At 44.4% G+C, this 12,793-nt stretch overlaps 1 protein-coding gene and 1 long non-coding RNA gene across 13 annotated transcripts in view; one reads left to right on the forward strand and one right to left on the reverse strand.

Annotated features, from left to right (window-relative positions):
* ANKRD44 (ankyrin repeat domain 44) overlaps positions 1 to 936 on the reverse strand; it is a 132,258-nt gene extending 131,322 nt beyond the window's left edge. For 10 of the 12 annotated variants that reach the window (XR_007204683.1, XM_048308895.1, XM_048308890.1 and 7 more), the window contains exon 1: positions 730 to 936. Coding sequence is in view for 11 of the 12 variants with exons in the window: in XM_048308895.1 (XP_048164852.1) it covers positions 730 to 756 (27 nt within the window). In the remaining variant the exon portion in view is untranslated. The remainder of the gene's footprint in view (positions 1 to 729) is intronic. The other 2 variants (XM_048308893.1, XM_048308887.1) reach the window with 1 other exon arrangement.
* A 288-nt stretch (positions 937 to 1,224) lies between these two features.
* LOC125328731 lies at positions 1,225 to 11,467 on the forward strand. The gene is made up of 3 exons (XR_007204820.1): positions 1,225 to 1,326; positions 7,391 to 7,665; positions 11,199 to 11,467. It is a non-coding gene; the product is annotated as an uncharacterized LOC125328731 (long non-coding RNA).
* The last annotated feature ends 1,326 nt before the right edge of the window (positions 11,468 to 12,793 follow it).

Genomic DNA, 12,793 nt, shown 5'->3' on the forward strand with positions numbered 1-12,793 from the left:
GTAACAGTTGGTAGAGTATATGGATAAATCAGGATGTGGGCGTCATAATATCAATTTACTAAATATTTATAAATGCTTCTAGCTACCAGTGATAAGAAATACTTTAACATTGATTACAGCTGTCTGGCCACTGCTAAATTTAACACGATCCAAGTGTTTAATACTACGGGTTTTTCTAGTAGCCTGTGAAGAACGGCAACAGCGTATCCGAAGAGGCACTTCCTAAGTAAGAAGGCGACAGGAAAAATGATTTCTACGTATGGTACGGCAATAAACGATGGAGAAACCCAAAGGAAGGATAGGCAGAGCCGAGAGGCCTTTCGAAACGAGCCGACATCCACTTCCATCCCACCCCACCGACGGGAGATGTCAGGGTTTCACCAGGGACCGCGGGGCGACAGCTCGGCGGGGACGGGCGAGCGCCCGGTACCGGAACCGGCTGCGGCCGCCGCCGCGACCCCGGCGAGCTGCGCCCTGCCCGGCCCCGAGCCCCCGGCCCTCCGCACACAATGTCCGCCGGGAAGCGAAGAGAAGCGCATCGGCGGCGGCTCGGCGGGCGGGGGGCAGCGGGGAGCCGGCACCACACGGCGCCTCCCGGGAAGGGGCTTCCACAGCCGCCCCCGGCAGGGTGAAGGGCCGTCCCCGGCCGCCGGCACCGCCGCGGGGGCTGCAGCTGAGGCTGAGCCCGCCGCCCGCTGCGCCCGCTCCCGCCCGCCCCGCGGCGCCCACCTGGTCGGCGAGCTTGAGCACAGCCATCCTCCGCCGCGGCTCCCGCGCACATGCGGCTCCCGCGACGGGCGGCGAGCGCGCCCCACGACCGGCGCTGCTGCGGCGGCGGCGGCTCCGCTTCGCGGCGGGGCGGGGGCCGCCTCGCCTGGTCCGGCCCAGGAAGCAGGGGCGGGCGGGCGAGCTGCCGCGCACGGCCGCGCCGCCACCGCCGCCTGCCGCCGCCGCCTTTGTTCGCGCCGGCGGCCGCTGCCGGAGCGCAGCAGAGCGAAGGCCGCCCGGGGCTCTCGGCGCCCCCGCCCCGCCGGGCAGCGCGGGGGGCGGTGCCGCCGGACCGGGCGGGACCCGCACGGACCCGCCCCGCGCCCCGGCCGGGGTCCCCGGGCACCTGCTGCGCGCCGGGGCACCCGCAGCCCGAGCGGCCGCGGCCCCTCAGGGGCACGGCGCTGTCCCTCGGGCCGGGGTACCCGTGTCCCCGCCGCAGGGACGCTGCCCCGAGGGCACCGTGCTGGCTTCACCGCTGAGGGCCGGAGCTCTGAGGGCCCGCGCTGATTCCCACGGCGCTGAGGGAAAGCAGGGAACGTGCCATCCCAAGCCCGGGTAGAAGGAGAAGCCGAAGCCTTAACCTCTCCCTTTCTTCCATGTGTGCGTGCAAATCCATTTGTCAAATCCCATACAACACACACAACTGATCGACAGGAGTCTTTTGGGGTGTTTTTTTTACCTCTTTTTGCAGTAGCTATCTTGCAAAAATCTGGTAACTCCTGACAATCCAAGTTTCTTCCTACTCAATACACTATTTCACTTTTCAAAAACTAACATACTAGATAATAAGCACAGTTTAATAAGCAAGCAAACTAGCCTCACAGTCCCTGCCTCATGCTGTAGAGGAAAATGAACATCATTCACTGTTCCTGTTCAGCTGACCTGGGGGAAACTTCAGTTCCACCCTCAGAGCTGGCTGTCAGCGTCACTCGAGCACCAGCACACAGCCAAGCATGCAAGGCCAGGGGCTGGCAAGGAGAGGGGGGGAGAGGAAAAGAGGAAAAAAACCATGAAGGGGTAAATTTACATTCTTTCTTACCCCTCAGAGTTGACAAGCTGAATCCCTGAAGCATGTGATTTGATTAAAATCATTGGCACAATGCACAGCAACAGGAGTTACACACATGCTGAAGGTAATGAGGGTAATTACATTTTTTTCAAGGACATGTAAATGAAGAGCAAAGGACTGAAGATTTCTTCTTCCCCTCCTCCAAGTCACACAAAGGCCAGGTATTTTCCCACAAGTTAGATTCTGCAGTAAGAACCTCCCATATGCTGCAACACATCCAATATGACAGTGGTTTATGACTTTTCAACTGTTAATTACAGAATGAGGTGACCCTAAGTAGTTAAAAAAAAAGGGAAGTGTCTTCTATGGAAGAAAACCAATCCAGCAAGGAAGCAGGTGTTGGTCTCAGGCTTTTGAGGCATCATTATAAGTGGGGATTAAAAATAACACGTTACAACACGTTTTGACTCCAACTATTTTAAGGGGGTCTTAATGGTAAAACAGTGTTAATATAAATCAGTCTTTTAAAGAAAAAAAAAACCAAAAAAACAAGAAAACACTGAGACAATCCAGTATCCTAATGTATGAACTATGGCAGTTTGTCTTTTTAGGATCTTCACTTCATCTTATGGTCTTTCATACCACAACACTCAGGACCACTACACTTGCATGAGGAGATTTGCTGTGTCAAACCACATGCTAAGAAGGGCAGCTGGCAGATGTGTGCCAGGGACTGGAGCCTTTCTATGTCCCACCAACTCGGGTCAGAAGTTCTGCTTTGGCAGCCTGCTAACAGGCTCTGTAAGCAAAAGTTAGCTCCCAGCTGAGAGCAAGAAAAAAAAAAAAAAAAAGGAGGGGAAAATGGAGGGAATTTTCACCATTATAAGGAAAGGTCTGTTTTGTTACAAAGGCCTCTTTCCAAGGACCCTGTAGCCTTCCCCCTGCAGTTAAACTTGGAGGATACATATGGAAAATGATTTTTCAGATTTGCTCTTTGCTCCCCTCACTTTCTGATCCAAAAATCTGGTACAAATCCTTGTACCTTCTTTGGGACCTCTGACACTCTGTCAGGGAGCTAAGCCAATGGCAATGCCATCTGAATGGAAATCTGCTGATGCAGGAGGAGCCCAGATGCTTGGGATAATAACTGGGCTCGATGCAAGCTAGTGGTCATAGAGGAGATGGCTCATGACAGTGTTAAAATATTTTTCTCAAGTTTTTTGTTCCCAACAAGCAGAGTCTCATGCCAGCTCCTCTTTCTCAGGCCCCACAGGATGGTGTCTGGGAGGACCAAAAACCTACAATGCCACTCCTTGGAAAGGCCCCCAGAAACATGCAGGACTGCAGAAAGTGTTCACATCCCATATTAACAGGACAGCTCTCAGTTTATAGAGGTCCTTACAATTTTATTTACACTTTTCATTTAAAGTGTCATTTGCATGAATTGCCAAGAGTAGTCACAGTGTTGCAGTCACTACCCAAATAGTAAAGGAGTCCAAGATTTCTCTGGGAGTACAATGTCCTCCTCTCCTGTTCACAAATTAGCCCAAACAACTATGTTCCAGTCATGCACAATCAACAAAAGCTTTTTCTGCTATTTTACTCAACAACTTCTTAGCCTGGGCTGCTACATAACAGTAATTCCATGACACATTTTCATGTGCAATGATGCCATATGCTCAGCTGCCTTTTTATGAAGAAGAGTCACAAAGCCATTAACTAAATTTTCAAATAATGGTCATACCCTGCAACTCTCAAACCTGTAGCACTAATTTTGGCTTTCCAAACTGAGACATTAACAAGTACCATCAAAACAGGTGTGCAACATTCTTACTGAGAATACACTTGAGCTTGCCAGATATTGTCATCTTGGATTAAACCTATATTTGGAAAGGAAAAAGCCCTAGGGCTACACTGGGCCTCTGACAGGGAAGTGGAAAGAAACCCTCTAAGGACAGCTGGTGCATTTGTTCCTTGCTGACCCATACCCAATCCTAAGAGGGTTCTGTGCATCAAGTTGAACTCTTCTGTGAAACACAACCCCCTATCGCATATTTAAAAAGCAAAATAGGAACATGAAAGATTGAAGTTTAGCACTTAAGCAATTTCTCTCCAACAGAAAGAAAGAACAAATAGCAAAAGAACAGAAAGAAATGCCCCAAATATTTTGCAGTTGCCCACACTTAGATTTCTTGATCTTCTGGCCACAAATTAGGCTCTGTAGTGTACTGGCCCAGTATCACAGACATCTGCCTTTTTTTTTTTTTTTTTTTTTTTACCTTTTCATTTTGTTCCCAGCAAAACCAAAGTTCCTCCAGTTCCACCTAAACTGGATTGTTTAGCCATCTGCTATCAGCAGTCATACACACATGAGACACTTCCTCACTTAGATTTTGTGTCAGGAAAGCCTCTCAACAGTCTTATACCTGCTTGGGCTCAACAAAACTCCCAGACACACTTAGATCTAGGCATGTGACTTCAACAGAACTTCATCATCATCATAAACAATCAGTCCTTGGTCAAGATCTCATGTGTCATTTTCACATGGAGTAATAGTGCAAGTCTCTGTTTAGGTATTGGTTTAGGACTTGAGAGATGCACCATAAATTCTCTCTCATGCCACAGTGTTCCTGCATAGTGCTTGTTCCTCATGGTGCTTGGCTTGCTGCCTGTACAAGGAATTCTCCCACCTTGTGAGGAGCGCCCTCTGTCACAGCTGGGGAAGGATTTCAGGTAAAGGCCACCAGCTACTGCTCTGCGCATTACTCTGCCACCACGGACTCACTGTTTGTTATGAGTTATGCGCTTCCCATGCAGTATCAGGGAAGAAAGCAATCCCATTGAAATAAATCCACTGTACTGTATTGACATGCTGTAGTGAGCTGCGACATGGGTGGGAAGTGGGTGAACAACCTATACAAAAGAGCAGGTTGAAGAGTTCTTCCCCCACCCTGTTCCTCCTGCAGCAATACAAACATGTCAGCGAATCATCTGCTGAATCCCTACAAACCCTCCTGCATCTCAAATAGACAGACCTCTGCATTGGTCTGATGTTTCTGCAGCCTAACAGGATGTTGTCACTTTAAGGTAGCCAAAAGTCTACACTGCCACCCTCCTCCCTGCTCCTGCTCTGCCTGCACAGTTGAGCAGCAGAGGCAGGGGAAGCGTTCTGCTCTGTTTTCTGCTCTAAAGTCAGGGCTGCTGCTGTATTTAAGCACGATGATCACTCACAGATGGAGGGTCCAATTGTTCCTAGACATATGTTTGGCTCCTGCCTCATGAAGAGAGCTAAGTAAATACAGTCAGCATATACCTCAGCAGTGTTTATTTGCCACTGTTGAGCACGGATGAAGGACAGAATTGATACCAGAAGACATATTTGTTATCTCTAACCATTTCTAATAACTTCAGATACCTGGCATGCCTCTGGTCTCTACCTGTTGCCTATCCTCTAACAGCAGCATGTGAACATCTTGCTGCACATTCTTCCCCCTCACAGATCAGTGGGAGTCAGATTAGAGTGATGTATAAGCATCATTATGAGTGTCTGCAGTGGGGGAAACAAGCACAAACATCCAGAGCTGTGAGAATTTGAAATGGAAGGGCAGACTGGCCACAGCACGAGACTGGCAAGCAGAATACCAGAGGCAGTAACTAATTATTGCTGTCACCATCTCTCCTCCTGCACTGCTCCAGCACACAGGGTGACTGCGGGCTGGGAAGGGGGTGGTCATCTCAGAAGATTTTTCAAGCTGCCTGTCATTCCCGTCTCAAATTCTTCTTCCTTCTGTTTTAGTATGATTCTTTTTCACAAGGTAAAATTTATTCTGTTATTTTTCTCCCAAGGGCGATTCTTTTTATTTCATTAAGCTATTTTTCCTCCTAGATCTATTTGTTTAATATTTACATGGGACAGGGGGACAAGGTGGGGACAGTGTGGAATGAAACAAAGTGAATCAATCCACTGATAAGGGCAGAGAGGGGCAAAGAGGAGACCTTGGAAGCACCTCCTCTTACCCAGACACAGGCCTCCTCTCATTGCAAATACTTTTTGATTATACTTCTGCAGCCATGTAGTTAATGCACAGCGAGGCTTAGACATATGATACAGTAAGACACTGTGCATTTAAAGCTGGAACTACAATTATTACAGCCTTCTGCTGCATTAACCAAAAAGGAATAAACGCTCCCTCATATATTAAGGTGTCCTTACAGTTGGTCTGAGCTAGCACCTCTCTTGCACATGTCCATGTAATTAGTACTGGGTATTGAAAACAGGAGGAATTAAGGCAGATGACAACTACACAAGCTAAACTGGGTCAACTCCTTCGTGGTTACAGCAGACTAGAAATGCATCTCTCCAAAAAGAGAAAGATTTCACTGACGGTAGAAAGCATTAGTCTCACTTCAGTTCTTACAGCAACATGTTAGTGGCCTGTAAAAATACATACCCATCTTTACCATTCCTGAACAGAGACTGCAATAATTTTCAGCAATTTTTCACATAATCCAGTATTCAGTCTAGAAACCAGGTAAGTCTACTGCCTTGTGTCATATAAAAAGGGCCCCAGAGAGATCTGTGTTACTTTGCTGTTTGGGGTTTTTACTTTTATCTCCTGTTCTTCTTCCCTGGAAAACACCAAGTTATCTGATTCTGCTTTAATCTTTCCAACAGAAAAAACCACAAAAACATTAAAAAATAAAATCAACAAAGAACATATTAGACACTTCACCACACTATGGAGCTGCAGGCTTGGCTGTGGAGTCTGGACTCCACCACAACAGACACTCTATACCAACTCATACTGAAGTACTAGGAAAAGAAAAGAGGAAAAAGAAATGAGGAAGAAAGAAGGATGAGTAAAACCAGATGAGAGGGAAGCTCACTATTTAAATTTTCTGTTCTCAGCCCTATTCCATTTATGGGTATATAAAATATCTTTAATCTTCTATGTCATTAACCTTTTAGGGGAAACATGAAGAAAAAACAGAAGACATAAAAAAAGTATGTTTAGGGCTTCCTTGTGCATACCATAAGTATGTATGAGTTTCAAGTATTCCAATCCTAGTGACAGCACCCCACTCCAACTCAGGGAAAAAGTTTTGGGGCTTTTAAAGCAGCATCTTCCAGTGCTCATGATCTGAAGTGATTTGCCAGCTTTGAAGTATTCTTGTTTAATTGAAATCCTCATTTTCCACTGACTTACATTGTGAAGTATGCTTGACCTTGACAGAATTCAGCAAATGATCTCCAGGGGGTAGGATTACTGTTACATTGAAACATCTCCTGTACCCCTCTGAGTGAAACATCAGGTACTTGTGTAAATTATATTAATCTAATTAGTCACACTCACTAGAAAGATATAATTGAGAATTCAAACGGACACTACACCAACCTCTCTTTACACATCACTTTGCTATATAAGATACAGCAATTAGTTACTTATAATCCCTAGTTCTGAAGTCTCTTTCTCACTTGCATCCTCAAGAATAAATTTATTGAACTGTTGCACTAATATGAAATACCAAGTTTTAATCTCAGTTGCGTCAGGAAATCATCATTATTTTAATATAGGAAGATTTCATGTCCTTGGTCTTTTCATTTCACAGCACCTGCATAATCTTCATTTCTGTCTAGTACTAGGGTACTAGTACTAGATGGGACACCAATGGATGCATGCCAGCAGTGTTGAAATCCATCAGCTGAAACAGAATAATTTTGGAAAGATACCGCTGGATCAGTTGTCCAAGGTTGCAGTCTTGAAAGTGAAGAACATTGCACAAGCAAAATTGGGAATCTGTATTCATCCCTTCTCAGTGTGCAAAGAGGAAGAAAGGGCCTATGCCTGAGCAGGAAGAGTCCAACACCAGTTCTTAAGACCCAGGTAAGATTTGGGAATGTTCTGATAGCAAATTCCTTCCCCAAACTCAACTATATTTTTCACAGAGCCCAAAACCAAGCAAAAGATTTAAATTTTCATGTCACACAAAGAATGAACAGCCATTCCTGAAGTTGCATTTAATTAGAAGGGGTGTGGGAGCACACAGTGACCAATACGCAGCTGCCACCAAGGAGAGAGCAGCACTGTGATAGTTTGTGTTTCTCTCTGATGTTAGAGTTTAGCTCATAATCCAAAGGGAGGGTTTTTTTTCCCTTGCAGTAGAGAAGTTACATGCTTCAGTGCTCTGTGGGGAGAACAATGTGACAGAGGGTATCAGTAACGTTATTTTTGGAGGAATGCTGGAACTCTGGAATAAGTTCAGATCTGCTGGATGAAAGCTAATGGAAAGAAATCAGCCCAACAGCCTGTAGTCCATGTTGCTTTATGGTTAGGTATAAAACATGCTGTGCACTACAGTACATTCCCTTACGACAAGGAAATGCTAGACTAGAACCTTGCAGAATGAAGGTCTGTGAAGGAAACCAATTTAAATATCTGAACACACTAAAATATAGATGAGAATTTATGATTTGTTTCCAGGAGAGCAAAGGGTACATAGACTATGGTATTGGCTTACCTCAAGCTAATTGCATCATCACAGGCCATGCTAAAGCTGATATACATCCAAATTCTTCCTAGAAGATAAATCAAACCCAGCCATTATATACACTTCTGCTGTAGCAATACTTGGAAACAGGAGGGAGCCAATATTCAAGGTCACAGGCCACAGCCTAGAAGCTTGTCTGCAAACTGAAGGGGGTGATGGGGCTCAGCTCCATGTGTGCACAAAAGGCAGAAAGCCAGCAAACAGCCAGCACAGCTCTGAAAATAAGCAGAAACACCACGCTCTTTGGGGCACAGAACCACGGGAGGGGCAGACTTGGAAAGAGCTTGTTTTACATTCAGAAACAAAACTATCTACACTCTCCTGCAAGTATAAAACAAGATAATGTGCCATAGCTGATTCACAGGGGTTTCTTGCTCTTCTATCAGAAAATACTTCTGCCAACTCCAAATTTCATCCTGCTACTCATGCAAATGAAGAAAATTGTGGTTTGCTTTTAATGTTTCTAGTGCCTGGTCCAACCGCAGTTTGTATCCCAATACTTGGCCAACTCTATTAGCTGCTTGCTACATAGACCAAGGAGGACAAAGGTCTTCCCCTGAAGAGCACAAACCTTTGGAACATGAGGAATGAAAGAATCCAGCAGCACAGTTAACTCAGTTTAGTTTTACTAAATTTTACCTTACATGCTTTGTAACTGCTATAGGGACTTGCACTTACAGACTGTTTATTCTGAAGTGGGTGATGGTGGTTCTTCAGATTATACATTTTGAGATGTTTTATTCCTTATGCTCACTACTTCCTCGCTAAGAACTAGGATTTGACTTCTCACAATGGTTTATACTATAAGCCTGAGGGGGGAAAAAATCCATTTTTCTTTCTGTGCTTCAGTTAAAGAAGGAAATAAGTAACATGAGCCATGAAAGGACTTTGATCCAGAACTAGAGAATGTAAATGCTTTACAGATGCCAAATAAGGATGTTTCCAAAGAAAAAGAAAACAAAGAATTTTCTACCCCAACTCCTTTTCATTTCCAAACAAGGTAATGGAAGAATTTTGTAAGGTTTTGATGGAAGCTCCATTTCTCCAAGAGGTTGTTCTGTTTTTAATAATCACATACATTCATCAGAATAAACAGCTGATTGTTTTGACAGGGGCTTATTGTGTTCCTGTGAGGAAAAAAAATAATTTCTTTAGATCATGAGTGTCTCTTAAAGCCTTGCAGCAACTGGAGAGAAATGGTAGAGAGGCAGGAATCCATCCTTAACTGCAATGACATTGGTGAAATTCTAATGACCTGCCTGATGGCCATGCTGCCTGCACGGTACATCCTAGGGAAGTGCCCAGCACATACTGACACTGGTGGAGCCCTTGGAGAAAGTGCCATGGATAGGAAGACCCTGTGGTTGATCAGTTTTATTTGTACTGGATTTTTGGATAGAACATAATCTTGCTCTGACTTACAAACATCAACATCAGTTCACCTTGCACATTCTTTATGAAAACCCTGCCTCTGTGGGTAAGAACTGCTGAGAATCTTCAATAAAAGAAAGATCCAACAGACTAAAATATGAAGCATTTCCTACTAAACCCTATCTTGCCTCTAAGAAATGAGGATTCCACCCTCTATTTATTTAAATTGGAACAAGGAAAGTCATGACTCCAAGACTGAGTTATATTCTATTCAATTTCCTTTTAAATGGATTTGTCTTTCACTGTAGAAGACTTTTAGAGCTCATACAATGTGAGTATCTGCTCTATGTTTCTAAAAAATAATGTGACTTGCTCTTTCTGTATGCAGAGTACAATAGTTAAAGTTCTCCTGGCATTGTGTATTCTTATACATGTGTTTTGCACAGTATTTTGACTGAGCAATGGATGGAATAAATAATTCTCAGCACACGTGCCTGGTCTATAAATCTATAGATAAAAAATCTATAGATTCAGCCCATACAGATGGGCCGTGCACTTGCATAAAGCCCGAAGCACATTCGTACAATTCTGCACGAGTGCAGATGCCTTCCTTGATCCTCTTGCAAGATCAGAAGATTGGGTCAATGGCTGTGCTCCAAATAATGTCACCATTAACATCTCCAGAGCCACGGATACAGCTACAAGAATAAAGCAGGTCAGAAATGAGCTTCTAAGCTTATGGTACAGCTGCCTTACTCCCCTCTAATTCCCTAAATCCCAGAGCACAGTGAGAATGAAAAAACACCTTGCTGGTAGAAAAACAGTGCCATAAAGCAGCCAGTGTTCAGATATGAGAGATGAATGCTGGAGTTCAAAAATGTCAAACCTGCGTGTCTGGGGAATGGCAAGGTGAGAGCTCATTCTGTTCTTTCTTAAAGCAAAACTGAGTGTATCAGAATATAACTTTTTTGATTTATACTTCACATTAAGAACAAATTTCTGCTTGTATACTAGTACTAATGATTTAATAATGCATTAACATCTTAACTCTGCTGTCCAGCCATGGCAGAATTAGTGACTACTTACAATAAATAATGTTACAAATCATACTCCTATCACACAGCACTTCCTGGCAGGTTTTGCAGTTCCTTTAGCACAGGAAACATGTTTCAGTAGGGTATTTCAGTGATTCCATGACTTTTTCTGTTGACTACACAGGAAACTAATTTTCCAAACAGTATGTTACAGACTCAAACCCACTAACGTGGGAGAGGGGAGGAGAACCCAGTCAGAGAGGCAGGAAAAGCCATGTCTGTATTACTGGGATGCTCCCCACTAAACAGCAACATCTTGAACCAGTATGCCAAGTAGGGCAGACTGGTTTAATCACCATGGTCTGCAATTCAGCGAGAGACTCCTTCCTAAGTCCCCCACGTCACACCACTGATTTGCCAGCAGCTTAAGATAGCTGACGGCAGGCTGTACTCTTCCTTTCCAGCATCAGGACAGATGGCCTCAGCTCACTCCAGCAACTCAGTTCAGCTGCTATGAAAAAATAAACACTAAGAAGCATTCTTATCACAGCAATGAGACACAGCCAAGCCCTGGAAAGGAAAGGGAACCTGCCTCCTGGAGGACAAGAAGCATTGTTCTGTCACAGTGAATAGCACCAGCTGGGCTCTCAGAAGGCTTTCTACAGGCAGGCTGCTGGGAAGAATTCACACTCTAAATGCGCCTTGCAGTAATTTACCCCAGACGCAAATAAGTGGTTAAATTTTCAACAGCTACTAAAATGCAGTATTTCCTAGAGTTCTTGAATGTGAAAGACAATAAAACAGATTGATCTGCTTCAATATCTCTAGAAGGAAGAGGAAGAGATTGCAAGCACGGCTGGCACAGCTTTCCCTACTGTGCACAGCCCAGGTGCTCGAGCCCAGGGAGCAGCGTGGCCTCAAGTGACTCTCTCAAGGTTTACAGAGGATTTACCAGCTCAGTTGTGGCTTGCAGCTCTCCTGGTCTCCTCAGAGGTCAGATCCTGACACTCACTCCTGCAGGCCCTAAAACCAGCACTAACCCCTTGTCTCCCAAGGATAAATGCCTTCTTTCCACAGAAACATCCTAGTAGAAACCGGGGCTAAAGGGCCAACTTCCAGTGATGTATCCTAGAATGAAAGAGAAAACTGCACAAAGTACTGACATCCAATGCGTACACAACGTACAGGAAAACAGCAGATAAAATTAATCGAATGCTAAGTAAATTTTTCCCCTCAGAACAAGGTAACAAGTGTCCTTTGATTTACTGAAAGACCCCCTTGACTCTCCTCAGGATGGTTTCCCAGAACTGGTACTGTGACAATTTCTGCAATGGAGACACAGCAAATACTCTGGCAGAGCAGGAAGCCCCAGTATCCTCTACTGTGCTTTAACCACTATGCACTGCTCCTTCTTTACACCCACACTTGCCTGATTTTAAGCACACAAGTCAAACTTTTGACAAGACAACACACAAGGTGTACAAGACGGTTCCACATTTTAACTGTAAATTAGAAGAGCAAAGCAAAACTATTTGCTTGTTAAGACCCTTAAGTTAAGAACTGGACCTAGACGTTAGATCTCCATCCTCAGGAAATATATTCTGGGGTAAACAAGAAAACACTTGAGCTAAACATAATGGTAGCTGGTACTTGATTAAGATAGCTGGAGTTTTATTTTGGCTTTAAGCCATATAAAATGGATGGGATATAACAAGAAAATGATCCAATTAAAGATGAAAACCATATAAGTAAAACAATATAAAAATTCAACAGATGAAGCATGTTTAAAATAGAAAGTTAGAAGTAATTTCTCATCAGTTGGGGTGTTAAGAGAGGAACAGAGCAGGGTTGAGGATTACTACTTTTGTTTATCAGTGGGAAGAACCCACATTCCTGAAATAGGAGAGAATAAATAAAAGGATTGCTTGTGTTCACAGAGATGATTTGCAATGGTAATGGAAGTATTACAATCAGATGCACATTATTTCCTATGGCAGGGAAAATTACAATCCCCAGCAGCAAAACTCCAGAGGTAGATAACAAGGCAGCATCAAAAACT

The sequence above is a fragment of the Corvus hawaiiensis genome, chromosome 7 (genome assembly GCF_020740725.1).
Source record: "Corvus hawaiiensis isolate bCorHaw1 chromosome 7, bCorHaw1.pri.cur, whole genome shotgun sequence".
Taxonomy (NCBI): domain Eukaryota; kingdom Metazoa; phylum Chordata; class Aves; order Passeriformes; family Corvidae; genus Corvus; species Corvus hawaiiensis.